At 42.8% G+C, this 21,095-nt stretch overlaps 1 protein-coding gene across 1 annotated transcript in view; it reads right to left on the bottom strand.

Moving 5' to 3' along the window:
- The window catches only part of NR1D2 (nuclear receptor subfamily 1 group D member 2), a 39,644-nt gene extending 18,891 nt beyond the window's left edge, over positions 1–20,753 (bottom strand). The window contains exons 1-3 of the mRNA XM_053599549.1: positions 20,358–20,753; positions 2,456–2,722; positions 922–1,010 (exon numbers count right to left, since the gene is read on the bottom strand). Coding sequence (XP_053455524.1) covers positions 922–1,010; positions 2,456–2,722; positions 20,358–20,373 — 372 coding nt within the window. The 5' untranslated portion in view covers positions 20,374–20,753. The remainder of the gene's footprint in view (positions 1–921; positions 1,011–2,455; positions 2,723–20,357) is intronic.
- Positions 20,754–21,095: the final 342 nt, after the last annotated feature.

Genomic DNA, 21,095 nt, shown 5'->3' with positions numbered 1-21,095 from the left:
TTTTGTTTTTTTGCAGTTTTTGGCCAGGGCCGGGTTTGAACCCACCATCTCAGGTATACGGGGCCGGTGAGCTACTCCTTGAGCCACAGGCACCACCCATCGTATTTAAGAAAGTACTACAAAGATATGTATTTATCAAGAACACACAATTCTGCTCATTCAGTGTGTGCTTTTATTTCCTAGCTATAAAGTAAGATGTCTGCCCTACAATTTCTTTGCATATTTTGCAAAAGCTAAAACAATATTTATAGAATTTCTATAACTGTGGAAAAATGCAACATCTATAAAAAAAAAATACTGACTAGCTTGTGAAGTGACCTAGCCGTACCAAACTCACAGTTCATTCAGAGCCACCCTAGAAAATATTTTCTCTCCCAATAAAATGTAGCTTTACCAAGTGTTTTTTATATTCAAAATTATTTTACTCACTTAACATTATTTTTTTAGATATCACATTTTTTACAAGTTGCTAGGAATTATTCCCAGTTCCTAATACCTGACATTTTGGAATTTCAAAGTATCTTATGATCTAATTCAAAGCTTGGTTTAAACTAAATTTCAACAAGATGAGAGTGGTACCTGGTCTATTTTGCTCCTTGCTATTTCCCTACCACCAGGAACTGTGCCTTGTACATTAATGAATGGGCATGTAGTATACTTGGTTTCACACCATAAGTACACTTACAGTGACAGCAAATTTCTTTTGATCAAAATCTAACAGAAATAAGAAATACTTTTAACTGAAGTAAGAATATTTTTGAAAACAGATTATGTTTATACACTACAAAAAACACTTCAAACTTAAGAAAAGTGTACTTCTCTCTTCCTCCCAGTATCGATTGTGGAAAATGGTAAACCTAACCCCAACTTGTTGAATCTCAAAATCAATAGTTTATTTAAAGAAACAAAAGCATGCTTTACCTTACAGCCTTCACAAGCATGAACTCCATAGTGGAATCCGGACGCCACATCCCCACAGACTTTGCATAGCAGAACCATGCCACTAAATTCTAGGACACGAACAGACATGAAGTCAAAAGCTGGAATTGTTCGTTTTCATTTCAATTGAATATTTTATTTCATCAAACTTCCAAGTGCCCTAAAAAGATACATATCTACTTCTGTAATGTAAAAGAAAAATCTTCACACCAAACTAACAAATCAAAGGTAATCATAATTTCCTTTTAAACAAGCTGCCTATGGCACTGTCAAAAAATACCCCACAGAGCTGTTGTTTTCCTTTCCTGATTTTAAACACATGCCAAAATTTTGTAAATTTAGTTAACTTTACAGGAGATATGCAACTAGAACTAAAAAAATAATTCTCTTGGATAAGAATTAAGACACAGAGTCAATCGATAAATGGTATAAAGAGAGGCCGGGAATGGTGCCTCACTCCTGTAATCCCAGCACTCTGGGATGCTCAGGAGGGTGGACTGCCTTAGCTCAAGAACTCGAGACCAGCCTGAGCAAGAGCAAGACCCCATGTCTTCTAAAATAGAAAAACCAGCTGGGTATTGTGGTTGGCTCCTGTAGAGCCAGCTACTTGGGAGACTGCAACAAGAGGATTGTTTGAGACCAAGAGTTTGAGATTGCTATGAGCTATGACACCAGGGTACTCTACCCAGTGTGACAAGAGAGAGACTCTGTCTTAAGGGAAAAAAAGGTGCAAAGGGATGTCCCCACAGGCAGATGTATTCGTTCAATTCCCCTACAGAAGCTAGATAGGTCCCATCCCTTCCTCACCCTCCCCTATACCAATCCTTCTTACTTCCACTCATGTAGAAGTCCAAGCCCTCTACTCATCTGATTATCTCAATCCTGCTTTGTTTCCTTTTTTTTTTTTTTGAGAGAGAGAATCTCAAGCTGTCACCTTGGGTAGAGTGCTGTGGCGTCACAGCTCATAGCAACCTCCAACTCTTGGGCTGAAGTGGTCCTCTTACCTCAGTTTTTCTATTTTTAGTAGACATGGAGGTCTCGCTTTTTTGCTCAGGCTGGTCTCAAATCTGTGAGCTCAAGCTATCCACCCACCTTGGCCTCCCAGAGTGCTAGGATTACAGGCGTAAGCCACCGTGCCCAACTGCTGCTCTGTTTCCTAATCTCAAATGTTCTCAACTCCAACTGCATGAAAGTTAACTCATTCCCACAAAGAGCAGTAATCTGAACAAGATTCAGTACCAGCAGTGCAGAAGAAAGGTATGTGGTAAAAAGATGTACCCTAAGGAGGCCAGGCAGAATATGTAAATATGTATCTTATTTTGCTCTGAGGCAGGAATCAATTGTGATGGCCCCTAGGCTATAACTTCTAAAATTATCACTGATTTCTTCCCTAGCTTCTGATCTATGATGACCCAGAAGGGAATGAAAATTATACCTAGAAATATAATGGCAAATGAAAAGTTGAAGTAAACTGCATCTGAAATGAATGGCAGCAACCTTTAGAAACTAAACTTACTTGTCACACCACTGTGGTTCTTTGTCATCCCAGGTGCACTCGATTTGCTTGTTTTCATACAACAATCTATTCGATCATTCTTCAGGATGCCTTCAATATTAGAGAGATCACTGTTCTTGGGATTACCATTGGTATCAGAATTGGAGCTATTTGGAGAAGATGGAACAGATGAGGAGGAGGACTGGAAACTATTCTCAGAACCCTCACTGTGACAAGAGGCAGGACTAGAGGCTGAGCTGGAAGAACTGATGTAGGCAATCACACCTCCTAGAAAACAGTGAAATCAGATCATCAGATACAAGATAATACCTATGTTTTATTTTTGCAAATCTCAACAGAAAAGAACCACTACTGAGAGCTTAGCACAGAAAGGGTAAAAAAAAAAAAAAAAAATCAATGGGGCCACGCCTGTGGCTCAAAGGAGAAGGGCGCCGGCCCCATATACTGGAGGTGGTGGGTTCAAACCTGGCCCCGGCCAAAAACTGCAAAAAAAAAAAAAGTAGTGCTTTCAGAAAACAAATCAAAAAAGAGGCTACTGATCTCCTATTATTCTTTCTGCTTCACAAAGTTCAAAGCACATATAAATAACTCCTTCTGATTTAAAAAGTGAGAAGGGTTTCTCACTGCCTTGGTTGTTCTGAGCACATGCAGATCCAAAGCTAAAGCTTTTCATTTTTAATCGTTTCCCAAAAGGACTGAAACACATTTCGGAGTGACTTCACAGCTTAGAGGAAACAGTTTAATGAAAAAATCTGGTTCTAATCTTCTCTTTACCTCCTTCATTATACCTTCAACAATCCTAGAAAAGAGTTCATCATTTGTGTCCCCCCAACACTTGGCTAAAATGCAGGCTAATCAAGAACAGATGAAACATTTGGTACTCCAGATAAAGTGATTTATCTCAAACTGGGGAGCCTTCACACCATTACTTCAACACCTTTCCATTTTGATGCTCTCTGAAGGCTTCTCGGACTGTCCACTAATGCCCAGCTCCATACTCTCCCTTCTCCACTGTATTCTCCATTGGACCTGCAGACCACACTCATCTTTAAGCGGCTTTTAAGAATTCAGGCTCACTACGTGTTCCTCTGACTATTTATAGATGTAAAAGAGGCTGAAAGGAAGAAATCATGGTCTAAGAGAACAGTAAGGCTGAAGCTCATTCCCTCTTCACAGAGCTACTGTCAAAATACAACTCACAACTTTACCAATATAACCTCTACCACCCCTCTTGACCTCCTGGACTGTTGACTTCCCAGGTTAAGAAACATTTAATATTATTCTCAGGATATAATTTTAAACTTCTTCCCTCAAACAGATAAAATGTTCTAAAGAGAAACCTCATAGCCAAATACATTATTTTTCCAAATCCCATACCACACAGTAATTTTCATCCTAACAAGGTCGAGTGTGGTTTCATTTCTTCTTCCCTCCATCATCAACAAACATATATTGGCTTTTTACGAGTGCATTACATACAAAGGTTAATTATATCTCTTCCACCACCATCCCGAACTCTTAAAATTACTGTTTGCCTGTTTCCACCTATTTCTCAACTAGACCTTACGCACCTACACGCTCAGTGCCTCTGTACTTTCACAGGTAAAAGCCTGCCATCCATTCTTTTTAAGACCTACTCCTCTGCATTCATAATTGCCACATCTAGTAACACAGACAGATCCCAAGTAGTACAGAATACAAAACATTACTAGAAAGCCATTGCGTTTCTAACAATAATCTACATGACTATACTGAGCAGTAAAGTGGAAAATTTTGCACCTTCCCAAAGTGACAAATGCAATTTAAGCATTTACCCTAAAATAAAAACTTTCTCTGGCCAGGTACAATGGCTCACACATGTAATCCTAACACTGGGAAGTAGATGCAGGAGGATCACTTGAGATCAGCAGACCACAGCCAGCCTGAACAATATAATTAGACTCCCAACTCTATAAAAAAAATTTTTTTTAATTAGCCAGGCATGATGGCACATGCTTATAGTCCTACCTACTGGGATACTGGGAAGGCAGAGGCAGGACTCAACCACTTCAGTCTACAAGTTTGAGATTGCAGTGAAGTATGATGATGCCACTGGCACTCAAGCCTGGGAAATAAAGCAAGACCTTGCCTCAAAAAAAGAAAAAGAAAAAAGAGAAAAACAAACCCTTCCTCTGTTCAAGGGAAATGACTCCTTATCAATTTTTTATCTAGATAAGATGGATATTTTATCAGTCACTTTTTAAACAAAAAAATCACATAGCAAAATCATGAAGTCAAAGCAATCTCCCAAAATAGAAAGATATTTGTTCTTCGTGTTTTTTCACAGGCAAGAATAAAGCAGCAGAGAAATTTTAAACCACAGTTAGTCTGACACATTATAATTAGATATAAGATGTGTATCAGCACCAGTTTCTGTGTATATATGCACAATCACTACTCTCAAAAGCTTTGAGTATAACCTAACAGAGAACATAAAACATATATACTACTATACCAAGAACCACACAATGTTGTTTATCATACAAAAACTTAATATGCATAAATTCAACTATATGCACTTCGTTTTGAAAGACAAAAAAAAAAAAATCAATAATGTGGTCCAGTCCATCTATTATTTTATTCATTAAGCATATGCCTAGTATTGATCTTGAGGACAGAGGTGTGAATCCACTCCTTCTATAGTCAGATCCACTTATCACCCACCAGAGTGAAGCTAGAGCTTTACAATTCATAAAATGTTTTTCCTGCATTGTGGTCCCTAAATACAAACCAACCACTCTCAAAGTGTGTTGGTCCGGCTGTGCCAGTTCTCTCTGGGAAGTTCTGGCTGGTGTCTTCAGTGGTGCTGTTTCCTGATTTCCATCTCAGGAGTTTTGAGAGAGTGTCACAGGGAAGTGAAAGCTTTGAGCTCAGCCTGTGACATCAGCAGAGGGAGGAATTCCAGGATCAGTTGAGAGCCAAGAGAGGTTAGGACATTGGTCTGAAGAATTGACAATCCTAAAAGGAGCCACATCAGGTCAACAGGAGGACTTCCAGACTGCTAAGGTCTGTGGAATCTCATCACTCACACTCCTGCTCACACTCCTATCTGCCTCTCCTGACAAGAATAATCATGTCTAGCCAATTAAAAACATTCAGTGGGGAAAAGATTCCCTATTTAACAAATGGTGCTGGGTGAACTGGCTGGCAACCTGCAGAAGACTGAAATTGGACCCACACCTTTCACCATTAACTAAGATAGACTCTCATTGGATTAAAGATTTAAACCTAAGACATGAAACTATAAAAATACTAGAGGAGAATGCAGGGAAAACCCTTGAAGAAATTGGTCTGGGTGAGTATTTCATGAGGAGAACCCCCCGGGCAATTGAAGCAGCTTCAAAAATACACTACTGGGACTTGATCAAACTAAAAAGCTTCTGCACAGCTAAGAACACAGTAAGCAGAGCAAGCAGACAGCCCTCAGAATGGGAGAAGATATTTGCAGGGTATAACTCTGACAAAGGTTTAATAACCAGAATCCACAGAGAACTCAAACGCATCAGCAAGAAAAAAACAAGGGATCCCATCGCAGGCTGGGCAAGGGATTTGAAGAGAAACTTCTCTGAAGAAGACAGGCGCACGGCCTTCAGACATATGAAAAAATGCTCATCATCTTTAATCATCAGAGAAATGCAAATCAAAACTACTTTGAGATATCATCTAACTCCAATGAGACTAGCCTATATCACAAAATCTCAAGACCAGAGATGTTGGCGTGGATGCGGAGAAAAGGGAACACTTCTGCACTGCTGGTGGGAATGCAAATTAATACATTCCTTTTGGAAAGATATATGGAGAACACTCAGAGATCTAAAAATAGATCTGCCATTCAATCCTGTAATTCCTCTGCTGGGCATATACCCAGAAGACCAAAAATCACAACATAACAAAGATATTTGTACCAGAATGTTTATTGCAGCCCAATTCATAATAGCTAAGTCATGGAAAAAGCTCAAGTGCCCATCGATCCACGAATGGATTAATAAATTGTGGTATATGTATACCACGGAATACTATGCAGCCTTAAAGAAAGATGGAGACTTTACCTCTTTCATGTTTACATGGATGGAGCTGGAACATATTCTTCTTAGTAAAGTATCCCAAGAATGGAAGAAAAAATACCCAATGTACACAGCCCTACTATGAAACTAATTTGGGACTCTCACATGAAAGCTATAACCCAGCTACAACTTAACAATAGGGGGAAGTGGGAAGAGGGGGGTAGAGGGAGGGGAATCGGTGGGATCACACCTGTGGTGCATATTACAGGGGTATTTGCGAAACTTGGTAAATGTAGAATGTAAATGTTTTGGCACAGTAACTGAGATAACGCCGGAAAGGCTATGTTAACCACTGTGATAAAAATGTGTCAAATGGTTTATGAAGTGAGTGTATGATGCCCCATAATCATATCATTGTATACAGTTATGATTTAATAAAAAAATTTTAATAAAAAAAAAATAATAAAAAAAAAAAAAGAATAATCATGTCTGTCTCCCCAAAGCATCCTCGCCTCTCCTTTGAGCAAGACATTGAGGACCCATTTGACTTACAGGAATTGGACGAAGTACAGATCCCTCCCTGCCAGTGAGGAGGATGAGTCCTCTTTCCTTTCCTCTTCCTCTTTCATCTTCTCCTTTCCATCCTCTTCCTCTTCCCTCTCTCCCTCTCCCACACTCCCTTCTTCCCCTTACCCCTCATTCCTCTCCTCCTCATCTTCTTCCTCTCCTACTTCATCTTCCTATTCCTCCTCTTCCTCCTCATCCCCCTCTATACTGGTTTCAGACAGTTCAGAGGAAGAAGAGTTTGCTGCTGAGAATCTGAGTCCTCCTCATATTTCTTCGAGCATCTGCTCCTCTTCCATTTCATGGAGCATATCAGATGAAGAGCCCAACAACCAAAAAGTGGAGGAGAGTTTAAGCTCTCTGCAATCCTTAATCAACACTGAATATTTTCTCAAAGATCCACTAGAAGAAAAGGTGACTGATTTGGTGCATTTCCTGATTGTCAAGTATAGATCAAAGGAGCCCATCACAAAAGAGGAAATGCTCCAGGTTGTGGCCCAAAGTAATAGCCAATTCCCTGTGATTTTAAATAAAGCATCTAAATGCTTGCAGGTGATCTTTGGCATTGATGTGGAGGAAGTGGACCTCGCTGGCCACTCCTATGCCCTTGTCAACTCACTAAATCTCACTTATGAGATGCTGGGTGTGGGTGACAACCCAAGCATGCCTAAAAATGGTCTCTTGATAATTGTCCTAGGTGTGATATTCATAGAGGGTAACTGTGCCTCTGAGGAAAGCATCTGGGATTTCCTGAATATGATGGGATTGTATGCTGGGAGTGAGCACTTCATTTATGGGGAGCCCAGAAAGCTCATCACTGTGGATTGGGTGCAGGAAAATTATCTGGAATATCGACAGGTGCCTTATAGTGACCCTCCACACTATGAATTTTTGTGGGGTCCAAGAGTTCATGCTGAAACCAGCAAGATGAAAGTCCTAGAATTTTTGGCCAGAGTCAAAGGGTCTGACCCCACTTCCTTCTCCAGCTGGTATGAGGAGGCTTTGATAGATGAGCAAGAGAGAGCCCAGGCTGAGTTTAGCTCTGGAGACAGTGATGCTTCCACTTCCACTGCAGAATATTGGTCAGAAGCTTCACCTCGCTCAGATGAATAATGAGGCACAGTTTTCACTCTGTGTTTGAAGAGGGCAGTGAAGGTTCTAAGTATGGAGGGCCAGAGGCTGGGAAGAACAAAATGTATGGCAACTTTGTGTTCCTTTTATTTCTTTTTCTTTTTTCTTTAAATTAAATCATAACTGTATATATTTATGGGGTACAATGTGATGATTTGGTATACAATGTGGAATGCTTAAATCAAACTTTTTTCTTTTTTTTAATTAAATCATAACTATGTATTTATGGGGCACAATGTGATGATTTGATATACAATGTGGAATGCTTAAATCAAACTGTCTAACATAACCATCACCTCACTTATTTTTTGTGGTAAGACATTTATAATATACTCTTAAATTGTTCTGAAATGTTCCCTTGCATTGTGCACATTTGGTGAGGTTTCGCTAAATCCCTCCCTCCACTTGCTCTGTATATAGGTGGCACAGAGGTTTGTATTTTTTTGTGGAGACTATTTTTCAAATGATATTTCTTTTAATACAAGATTTATTACTTTTAGAATATTAAGTTTATGAAGGCCAGGCAAGGTATTTCACATCTATAATCCTAGCACTTTGGAAGGCTGAGGCAAAGGGATTACTTGAGACCAGGAATTTGAGAATCTTAGTTTGTGAATGACATTGGTCACACGTTTATTGTTTATTGATGTTTATCAGCTTTACAGAAAGTATACAGAAAGATGTGCTATGCTTAACATTTGGATTTATTTAACTCTTTTAGTTTATTATGTAAAATTAAGTTATAAATACCTGGATTTGCTTGGCCTATTAAAGTAAGTAGGAGAAATATTAATAAATATTAATGAGTTAAAAAAAAAAAACAAAGTGTGGTTGGTCCCTGTACTGGGGCAGCATCACCTGGAATCTGTTAGAAATGCAAATTTGTAGCCCCCACTGTATGTCTACTACCTCAGAATTTTTTTTTTTTTTTATGAGACACAATCTCACTACATCACCCTCAGTAGAGTGCAGTGGTCTCAGTTCACAGCAACCTCAAACTCTTGGACTTAAGAGATTCTCTTTGCTTCAGCCACCCAAGCAGTTGGGACTACAGGTGCCCACCACAACACTCAGCTATTTTTTTGTGGTAGTTGTCACTGCTGTTTAGCAGGCCCGGGCAGGGTTCAAACCTGCCAGCCCTGGTATACATGGCCGGTGCCCTAACGACTGAGCGACAGGCGCTAAGCCTATGTCAGAAATTTTAATAAACCCTCTTGGTGATTCTGATCACACTAAAGTTTAAGAAACACTGCTACAAACCAACAGAAGACAAAGTGACCAAGGCAGTTTTCATCTACTACTGATTTTATAATCTAAATGCCCCTACGCTATGAACACAAGCTTTCCAAGGTTCAGTTTATTTTCATCAGCCAGAGAAATAGTATTTAATAATATTATTAATAATATTATATAAGATATATCATCAAAACTAGCTAGTGCTTTTTCAAAATTTATGTTTCCAAGGCCCTATCCAGACTGGAAAAAGCATCAAGAATTTTTTTTTTTTTTTTTTTTTAGAAATTACTCTGTCACTGGGCTAGAATGCAGTGGCATCATCACTGCTCACTGTAACCTCAAACTCCCAAGCTCAAGTGATCCTTCTACCATCTCAGCCTCTGGTGAACTGGGACTATAGGTACACGCCACTACACCAGCTAATTTTTTTCTTTTTCTTTTTCCTTTTTTTTTAAATTATTTTTTGTAGTGACAGGGTCTCACTGTGTTACCGGGCTGGTCACAAACTAGAAGCCTCAACTAATTTCCTCCCAATATTGCTCAGATTACAGGTGTGAGCCACTGTACTCAGCCCAAGGAATATCCTTTTTTTTTTTTTTAATTGTTGGGGATTCATTGAGGGTACAAGAAACCAGGTTACACTGATTGCATTTGTTAGGTAAAGTCCCTCTTATACTTGTTGTCTTGCCCCCAAAAGGTGTGTCACACATCAAGACTCCTACCCCACCCCTCCTTCCCACTCTCTGCTCTTCCTTTCCCCCACTCTCCTCCCTCCTTCTTTCTCTCTAGGCTGTCTCATTCCCCCAGGAATATCCATTTTTAATAAGCTCCCCCAGGCATTTCTTTGCACAATGACGTTTTAAATTGGCTGCACTCTGGGAGGCCAAGATGAGTAGATTACTTGAGTTCATGAGTTCAAGACCAGCCTGAGCAAAAGCGAGACCCCATCTCTACTAAAAACAGAAACACTAGCTAACATCATGGCAAGTGCCTATAGTCCCAGCTACTTAGGGAGTCTGAGGCAGGAAGATCACTTGAGCCCAAGACTTTGAGGTTGCTGTGAGCTATAATGACATCACGCCATTCTACCCAGGAAGAGAGAGAGAGAGACTCTGTCTCAAAAAATAAAATAAAATAAAATAATAAAATACAACATAAAATGGCTCCAAACAGTGAATTTCAACTAAATTGGCCTATAGTTGTTTTTTATTTTTGTAGAGACAGAGTCTCACTTTATGGCCCTCGGTAGAGTGCCATGGCATCACACAGCTCACAGCAACCTCCAACTCCTGGGCTTAAGCGATTCTCCTGCCTCAGCCTCCAGAGTAGCTGGGACTACAGGCGCCCACCACAACGCCCGGAAATTGGCCTATAGTTTTAAAGGTTCATATTTTCATAGCTACAACTGCCTGAATTTTATTAATACCCTGTGAATTCAAAGATAAACTACTTCTACCTAGAAGTGTATTTAATGACATGTTACTGGGCAAAACCACTGTGCTGTCTTTTGTAACATGTTAGAGATCTGGCTCGGTGCCCATAGCACAGTGGTTACAGCACCAACCACATACACCTAGGCTGGCGGGTTCAAGCCTGGCCTGGGCCTACCAAACAACAATGGGTACAAGAAACCAGGTTTTTAAAAAAAATTTTTTTAATTAAAAAAGAAAAGAGATCTGAAGTTCATATGAGAAATCCCAGGTAATAGCAAAGTGCTCCTTTTTCCACACGTGTTTTCATTTAGGACATCTTAAAATAGTAGTCTTTTTTTTTTTTTTTGAGACAGTCTTGCTTTATCACCCTCAGGAGAGTGCCGTGGTATTCACAGCAACCTCCAACTCTTGGGCTTAAGCAATTCTCTTGCCTCAGCCTCCCACATAGCTGGGACTACAGGCACCCACCATAACACCCGGCTATAGTTCTGACTGTTGTTTGGCAGGCCTGGGCTGGGTTTGAACAGGCCAGCTCTGGTGTATGTGGCTGGCACCCTAACCACTGAGCTACAGGCACTGATCCTTAAAATAGTATTCTTATCCACAATGAAGTCCCAAAAGAAGGTCTCACAGTTACTTGCCTTTTCCAAAGTAGTGCTTTAGGTACTAAATTCATGCCTACTATCTTAGGAGGAAAAAAGTAGCACTCTGGGAGGCTGAGACAGGTGGATCACTTAAGCTGAGGCGTTTGAGACTAACCTGAACAAAATCGAGACACCCATCTCTACTAAAAATAGAAAAATTAGGGGTGGCACCTGTGGCTCAAGGAGTAGGGCGCCAACACCATATACTGGAGGTGGCGGGTTCAAACCCGGCCCCGGCCAAAAACTGAAAAAAAAAAAAAAAAAAAAAAAAATTAGCCATGCATAACAGCACATGACTGTAGTTCCAGATACTCCAGAGACTGAGGCAAGAGGATCGCTTGAGTCCAAGAGTTTGAGGTTGCTATAAACTATGATGCCACAGTACTCTATCCAGGGTGACAGAGACCTGTCTCAAAAAAAAAAAAGGCACCTCAGTGGTTAGAATGCTAGCCCCGTGCATGGAGGTGAGAGGCTCGAACCCAGCCTGGGACTGCTAAAAAAAAAAAAAAAAAAAAAGTGATATCTTTCCTTAGATGAAAGACTTTCCCAAAGCTAGCAGTTAATAGTCATTTTATTCACAAAGTCTTCTGACTATCTTAGCTGAGAAATAAACTTTCAGAAATCAGAGATATCCAAACAGCGTAAGAACTGGCTAGAAGCACTGACTGGGCAATGGATTGTATTATATCTAATTACCCAGAAAACTTCTTTGCAAAAGCTCCAAAATCAACCCTAAGGAAAATCACTCGGCTTTTAACAATGCAGTTAAAATTCAATGCCTATCTTTAGAGATTTCAAACATGTGTGCCAGGCACCACAGGATCAGGATGACCCAGCTAAAAGCAGCTGCAGTCTCCCAGCAAGACCTTCAGTGCTAATTTAGTTGTCTTAGCATGTAACTCTTGCTGTTAGACACCCATCTACCAACCTCATTGTTAGCAACTCATATAGGTTAAATTTTAATTTCAGTTTCCTAGAAGGTAAGGAGTACATCCAGTAGTTCCTCAACCCAACGAAGAAAATAAAATGAAACTGCATGTCATCAAGCACCTACTGGATGCCAAGAATAAAATGACACAATTTCACATTATATTTCATCCTCAAAGACCTCTGTGAATTAACTTTCATTAACTCATTTTTACAAATGAGAAACTCAGAGCTCAGAGAGGATAAGTAACATATCAACTAAGTGGCAGGGCCAGAGTTGAACGTTAAGGCTGTCCAATTCCAGAGTACAAACTACAGTAGAACCTCTGTAAGCTGACCACCCAAGGGACTGTAACAAATTGTCTACAGAGGTGGTCAACGTAAAAAACTAGGCTTACTGTACTCATATGTACATGTACTTTACTTTCTTGTACATCTTTTATTAGAAAATATCTTACATCATCAAAACAGTAAAATCATATGTGCAGTGTCATACAAAATCAATGCATTTACTTTTTCTAATGGTTTAATTGCTCTTTCTAAAAAAAAGAGTATCTTGATCTTATTCTTATTACAAATACAAGTGGAAAAAGCACTCTCAACACTGGCTACACCACTCAGTATACCTGAACATTTTTCCACAGCAAATGACTTCAACTACATTATCAGATGCCCGACATCCTCTTCTTTTAGTCTCTGCAATTTCTGTAACATCATCACTTGCTTCTTCCACTTTATCTGCCGCTACATGTGCTTTTACGTTGGTTGTACTTTGGTCAGTATCATTTGGAAAATTGCTTCTGGGTCAGGTTCATTACAGGTTCCCACCTCATCATCCAATAAAATGAAATAAGCAAAATCTACTCCTTCCAACACTGCCATGGGAGATGAACTGTCACATGGAGGACATCACGCTTTGGGGTTGTGACAAATAACTTTCTTGAAACACTACTGTATCATTTCTGGCTGAACTTTATTCCAAGCAGAACCAATCCAAAGAACAGCATCCAGAGCATTAACTTATGCAGCAGGTGAAGTTGCTTCTGTGGGCAGCCACAGGTTTGTGTTTTAGTAAGGACCCACTGCAGGAGCCAGGCTCAGCAGTGCATTTTAAATATGTTGGTCAAGAGGTTGGATTTTTGAGGTAGTGTTTACAGGCAAATTTAAGTGTCAGTTTGCTAGATGATTCACTTGTAGGTGGCCAAGACAGTTGTCTATTACCAGTAGAGTAGACTGGCGGTCTTGCTAACACCAAAATGTTCTGCTATCTTTCTTTGGCTACTGCTTTTTAGAAAATGTAGATGATCAAACTTTTCCTTCAGTGTCAGCTCTCTAAGTTCTTTCCTTTGGGCAACATCTTGATTAATTGTACAATTTTTCAGCAACTATAGGATGTACCTACAATTCAGACCCTCCTTCACATTGAAAAACTCTTCTGCAACATGTGGTAAACAACAGGACATTAGGCCTAATCCAATATATGATAATAACAAAACACGAAAAAAGAACTTATACTACAGAAAAAAATAATACGACTGAGGGACAAAGCCCATACCTTCTATCCCTTGGTATAGATGGACTCAACTGGTCAAGTTACTGAGGGGTAAATTAATATCGTATGTCACAGTCCAAGGGGTCAAAATACAACTTACAAAAGTGGTCAATATACAGAAGTCAGTCTTCCATTGAGTACATGTGGTACATGTCCAATCTATGAAAACTGGGTTAAGAGGTGGTCAATTTAAGAAGGTAGTCAACTACAGACCTTGTACTGTAGTACAATACAGATATTGTACTGTAATATCTTTTTTTTCTTGAGACACAGTCTTACTCTGACACCCTGACTAGAGTGCTGTGGCATCAACATAGCCCAGTGCAACCTCAATCTCCTGGGCTCAAGTAATCCTTCCTCAGCCTCCCAAGCAGCTGGGACTATCAACCCCACACCACCACATCCAGCTATTTTATTTTCTTTCGTAGAGACAGGGTCTCACTCTTACTCAGGCTGGTCTGGAACTCCTGAGCCCAAGTGATCCTCCTGGCCTTGGCCTCCCTGACTGCTAGGATTACAGTTGTGAGCCACTGTGCCTAGCCCAAACTATCATTTCTTAGGGAGAAGACCTGAGCAAGCAAGTCACTTTCAATCTAAGCCTGAGTCATCCTCTATAAAATGAAAGTATCCGGCTTATTACAGAGATTGAAATGGTGTTCGTAAAAGAGATTATTAAAGTCCTTTTTGCCCACATAGTTTTTGATGATAATGCAAAAAAGGTAAAATCCCAAAACCAGCATGTCCCAACACCTCCAAAAACAGGCAGAATGTACTTCTTATATGCCTTGAGCTAAAATTAGCTGAGGCAAAGCAGAGCCTTCTCTATTTTTAGTTGAAAAGGACCCTGGAGCTGGGCCCGGTTGCCAGGCAAGGACTTACCCAGTAGTCAACTTCAGACAAGCCAGATGTTGATACCCAATTTTGCACTGCGAAGAAGCACTTACTGTTCCTGCATACACTGGGATCTTCTTGCCCCTTTTCCAGGCTTGTGAATTACTTAAATGCTCCTGTTCTCAAGGCCCACCAACCTAGAAAGTATGCCTGACTTCAAGTCATGACTATACTTTTTTGCCTTGTGACTTAGAACACTATAGAAGCCTTACCACTGAAGAGGTTTAGTTTCCTCATTTTATTTTATTTTTATTTTAGCAGGCCCAGGCCAGGTTTGAGCCCTGGTGCATGTGGCCGGCATTCTAACCACTGAGCTATGGGCACCCAGTTTCCTCATTTTAGAGGTGAGTTATTGATATCTCCTACTCACAGGGCGGTAGAGTAAATCTAATTGAAGCACTCCAGTTCCAATTGTGTCCTGTGTGTCAGGGCTCCAAAGAACAGTATAGTCCCCCACCAAAAAAAGGCCTTATGGACCACCTGGGGAAATACGTGTTAATGTGAGCTATGTTTCACACAGATGACTGTGAACTACTGAGAAGCACACTAAATGGGGCAGAGATCAAGGGGGGGGTGGGGGAACCAAGGGGCCAGCATGGTGCCTCACACCTGTAATCCTAGCACTCTGGGAGGCCAAGGCAGGTGAGCTCACAGGTTCAAGACCAGACTGAGCGAGACCCCCATCCCATCTCTATTAAAAATAGAAAAAAAAATAAAATAAAATAAAACTGAGGCAAGAGGTCACCTGAGCCCAGGAGTTGGAGGTTGCTGTGAGCTATGATGCCATAGCACTCTACCCAGGGCAACAGTTTGAGACTCTGTCTCCAAAAAAAAAAAAAAAAAACCAGACAAGGTGACATGTCTGTTTAAATGGGGTGACAAAAAAAAAATGACTTATTTTATAAAATAGTATTTTTTGTCTTCATGTAAATTACTGCAGAAGGGAAGCCAAGGTGCAATCTACTGTCTGGAAAAAAAAACAATTTGACTGGCGACAAAAAAAATTTTTTTTTTTTTTTGGATAAAATCTCACTTAGTCACCCTTGGTAGAGTGCAATGGCATCTTAGCTTACAGCAACCTCAAACTCTTGGACTCAAGCGATTCTCTTGCCTCGGCCTCCCAAGTAGCTGGAACTATAGGCGCCTACCACAATACCCAGCTATTTTTTAGAGACAGGGTCTCACTCTTGCTCAGGCTGGTCTCGATCCTGTGAGCTCAGACAATCCACCCACTTCAGTCTTCCAAGTGCTGGAAGGGTAACAAGATTTGTTTAGAGGCTCAGCACTTGTAGCTCAGTGGTTAAGGTAGTGGCCACCTACACTGGGGCTGGCGGGTTTGAACCCGGCCTCAGCCTGCTAAACAACAATGACAAGTACAACACACACACACAAAAAAAAATATCTAGGCCTTGTGGCAGGCACCTGTAGTCCCTTGGGAGACTGAGGCAAGAGAATTGCTTAGGCCCAAGAGTTTGTGGTTGCTGGGAGCTGTGGCGCCACCGCACTCTACGAAGGGCGATATAGTGAGACTCTTATCTCAAAAAATAAAAAATAAATAAAATTTTTTAGAGAGGAATAAAGAAATGAGGAGGCTCTGCAGATGTCTGCCCTTTTCCTCCAGGTATGAGGTATATCACTAGGAATCACTAAGTGGATCCACATACTATGTCCTTCACACCAAGCTGTACATAAATCTTCAAAGGTTATATAGGCTAAACTCCATCACAGCACAGCAGTTAACAGTTTGTACTCCCCAATAAGACTTCGTGGATTCAAATTCTGGCTCTACCACTGCCTAGGTAATTTACGTTAACTTCAAATTACACAGCCCCTCATCAAGATGGTGGCAACAGCACCTTACTTCACGGAATTTTTTTTTTATTAAGTCATTTGTACATGAATCATGAATACATTTACGCCATTATGGGATTCAATGTATTGTTTGTACGAATTGGAGTGTTATATCCTACTAATCAACATAGCCTTCACCTCATTCACCCAATTTCAGAGTTAAGACATTTGTGTTCTATACCTGATAGATCCAACTTGTACTTGCAATATGCTCCATAGGTGTGGTCCCCCTACTAACCCTCCCTCTAACAACCCACCCCCCTCCCATGTAATTAATGTAAGAAACCCATGTAAAGGGCCTGACACATAGTACATGCTTAACAAGATATTGGTGATTATTATTTTGCAATCATTATACTGGGAGAGTTTAATGAGAATAGTTCAAACAAAACTAATCCTTATCCCTTGGTTTTTTTCTTATCTTTTAGAAACAGTTTCACTTTGTTGCCCTCGATAGAGTGCTGTAGTGTCACACCTCACAGCAACCTCCAGCTCTTGGACTTAGGCAATACTCTTGCCTCAGCCTCCTGAGTAGCTGGGACCACAGGCAACCACCACAACATCAGGTTATTTTTTCTTGCAGTTTGGCCAGGGCCAGGTTTGAACCCGCCACCCTCAGTGTATGGAGCCCGCACCCTACTCACTGAGCCACAGGCGCTGCCCTCTTCATTTTTTTAATGTGGTTTCTTTGTAGGTTATTTCCACACCACCTTTTGGATTCCTTAAACCTGCTGACTAGTAAAGCAGCTTCCTACTTCACTGTTTCTTCCCATTATCTTGCTATTTATCTCTGCAAGTAAACATTTCTTTGCCCTATATCCCTGATTTTTTCCCCAAGTTTAGAAAAAAATTGTTGACTACATATTTGTAGAGGTAAGAACAGACTGTGTAGGAATACTTTTCTACTTTTTAAAATTAAATTACAGCCATGTTTATGATGTGTACAATGAGTTGTATTTTACTTCTACAAACTTAGTATACTCAATCAAAATCTTTCTGTGACAAAAATGTGTAGTCAATTTCTCCTAACACATCAATATTTCATATCTGTATCATTCGTGGAGAAAGTAAACAGGGTGTCAGGATAGTAAGATTAAATGACCACTGCTTGAATGTCTATCAACTGATATGAACCTAAAGGGAAGGGCAGAGGTGTGCCACACAGCACTGAACTTGAACCCACCCTAGTCAATACAACAATTTGAAGGAGGGCGGTGCCTGTGGCTCAGCGGGTAGGGCGCCGGTCCCATATGCCGGAGGTGGCAGGTTCAAACCCAGCCCCGGCCAAATAAAAAAAAAAAAAAAAAAAAAGGGCGGCGCCTATGGCTCAATGAGTAGGGCGCCAGCCCCATATGCCGAGGGTGGCGGGTTCAAACCCAGCCCCGGCCAAACTGCAACCAAAAAATAGCCGGGCGTTGTGGCGGGCGCCTGTAGTCCCAGCTGCTCAGGAGGCTGAGGCAAGAGAATCGCGTAAGCCCAAGAGTTAGAGGTTGCTGTGAGCCGTGTGATGCCACGGCACTCTACCCGACGGCGGTACAGTGAGACTCTGTCTCTACAAAAAAAAAAAAAAAAAAAAAAAAACAATTTGAAGGAAGTTAAAGGGAATGTTTTTTAAAGTTCCCTCTTACTATACTAGGTAACACCTTATAACACCCTTGAACTTGAGGCCAAAGAAACTAGAAGAAAAAGAATTAGAAATGCCTACACTTCAGGTCAAGCAATTATGTGAACAATGAATGAACCCAGCTTCAAAAATAGTTCACATGAAAGGTCCTAGCTGACTGCAAGGTTACTGTGAGTCAGCAAAGCAATAAGCCAAAATAATGATGATGATAATAATAATAATAAGCCTGCCAGAAAACTCATTTGCAGCAGAATCCAAAATGAAGAGAGCAACTAGGAACTTGGTAATTGTCCAAGCATTTCCTTGGGGGCCAATTTTACTTCCGGGTGTTATATCCCACAGGACAATAAGGACGATGAATGATCAGGAAAAAACAACAATGAACAAGAAACAAAGGATGAGAACTGAAACTGGAACAAATGAACCAGGGGAAGGGATGCTCAACTGTCATCCAGAAAAGTGTTTACAATTTGTAGCTCCCAAAGCTAAGATTAGCATCAGTGATCAGGTTCCACAAAGGCGCAAACAAGAAAAAAACTTCTTACCCAACTGAGCCAGTGGTAGCAAACTGGAAAATTTATGATAAAGGCTGGGTAGTAAAAGGATGAACCTGATAACCTCTAAATTCCACTCACGGGAAAGTTTAATTCTACGACAGAGTCACTGCATTTTTTAAAATACCCTTAAACGCTGAGCAAAACGCATTAGGTAATTAAAATACAACTAGATGACTTCCTTTATCAAGACATTATTCTTAGAGGCTCATATACCTCAAAAAAATAAAAACAAAAACTGGCTGCTTCTGTAATGTCACCTGTATAAAGGCCATCATTTTGGGCAGACAAAAGGGGGAAGGGAACATGGTATTTATAAAGCCAAATCCTCTTGATCAGGTTTAGGAAGAAGCGACTCATACATTTAAATTTTTTAATTTAAATGAGTAACAGCCAGACTTATATAACGTCTCCCAGTCACCTGAGTCATCCAGACCCTACGTTAGCTCAATGATTAGCTACGGGGTGACCCGTTTACAGTAAAACCCCAGCCCGAGGGAATTTTCGAGCTGTTTCTAAGACGGGGTTTCTAAGACAAGTCGTGTCCAACAGAAAACATTTTTTTCGGTAAATAGGCGGCATCCTAACAAAGACGGGTGCTATCCAAAGTACAGAGCATTGTTCGACATCTAAGCTCCTTTGAGTTCCTCCGAGGGTCTCCCATCAAGGGAATCCCCACGCTTCCCTCCAGGGACCTCCTTCGTCCTGCGGCGCGGCCTCGCCCCGCACTTCCTCCTCTAGCTCTGCAATGGATGCGGCCGTCAGGATCCCCAGGTGTCAGGCGGCTGGAAATCCGCACCTCGCGGCCTCGCGGGCGGCGGCCCGGACACTGCGGATCAGCACTGGTCCCAGGAACTCGTCCGCGGGGAGCAGCAGGCGCGCACGCGCGGGCTCCTCCGCAGTGTGCAACCCCGCGGGGGAGGAAGGAATCGCTGCCACGTCACAGAACGGAGGGTTCCAAAGGGGCGGGGCCACCAGGGAGGCTGCGGCGCTCCCAGCCTGCGCGCGTGCGCGCGACCCCGCCCCCACGTGTCCCTGCGGCCCCGGGGAATGTGGGTCAGGGAGCCGAGCGGCCTCACGTGTCCCCGCCCGCTGCCACCGCCTCAGCGATCATTATGTAATCCCGCGTCACTCGCCCGCCCAGCCAACCGGCTCCCGCGCGCCGCCGAACGTAAACACAGCGCGCACGTGGCTCGCGCGGCCCGGCCATGTGAGGGGGGGGCCGGGTTGGGCGCCGCCGGGCGCGCTGCGGCTATGCAGGGAGACAGAAAGGCGGGCGCGGGGCGGCCCGGGGGTCTATGGGAACCTAGCCCGAGATTGACACGCAGCGCTCAGCAGCCCACCCTGCCCCGTTAGTCCTGGGGACACCCCCTGCCGCCGCCCTCCGAGTGCCCAGGCGGGCTCCCAGCGTCCTCTCTGCCGTCCCCCCACCCGCCGCAGTCCGGCTCTTACCCGCATTCACCTCCATGGTGCCCTCGGACAGGGGGCCGAGGCCGCCCGCGTGCCGCAGAGGGGGCAGCGCCGCCGCCGCCTCAGCGCCGCGCAGCCCCAGGCTGGAAGCAGCGGTGGTCGCGAGGCCCCCTCATGGGCAGAGCGGGCGGGGCGCCCGGGATCGGGCCCCGCAGCCGGAGAGCGGGCTTCAGAGAGTGAGGACAGCGGGGCCGGCGAGAGGCGCTCCTCGCGGGACCCTGACAACAAAAGCGGCGGCGCGGCGGCTTCCTGCAGCCAGCGCACCGCGGCGGCGAGGACGGCTGACTGGGAGGGCAGCGCGACCATGTGACCCGCGCACACACCCCCTCCCTCTGCCCGCCCCTCGGCCGGCCGCTGCGGCGACTCCGCCCATCTCCGCTGCTCCCCTCCCTCCGCGTCTGCCCCTCTCTCCTTCCACTGCTTCACGGCTTCTCCCCTCTTCCTTTGCTTCTTTCCGAGCCCCTCCTTTTCCTCCTCTACTCCCTACACTTCTTATTCCGCCTTCCTCCTTTTTCTCCTCCTTCCGCTGCCCTTCTCCCCTCGGCCCGAGAATCCTCTCCACGCCCAGCTCCCCAGACTTGCCCTCCCCCGCACTAGCGATTAGTGACTCCTCAGGTCACCTGGGACGGCAACCAAGGGCCGCCCCGTGGCTCCGGGAGGGAGTTCCATCCAGGACCCTGGCCTGGGCCAGCTCGTTCAACCCTGGACTTTCCTCCTGCT

The sequence above is a fragment of the Nycticebus coucang genome, chromosome 8, assembly GCF_027406575.1.
Source record: "Nycticebus coucang isolate mNycCou1 chromosome 8, mNycCou1.pri, whole genome shotgun sequence".
NCBI lineage: Eukaryota > Metazoa > Chordata > Mammalia > Primates > Lorisidae > Nycticebus > Nycticebus coucang.
The sequence above is the reverse complement of the archived record's forward strand: the minus strand, read 5'-3'. Positions and strand labels throughout refer to the sequence as shown.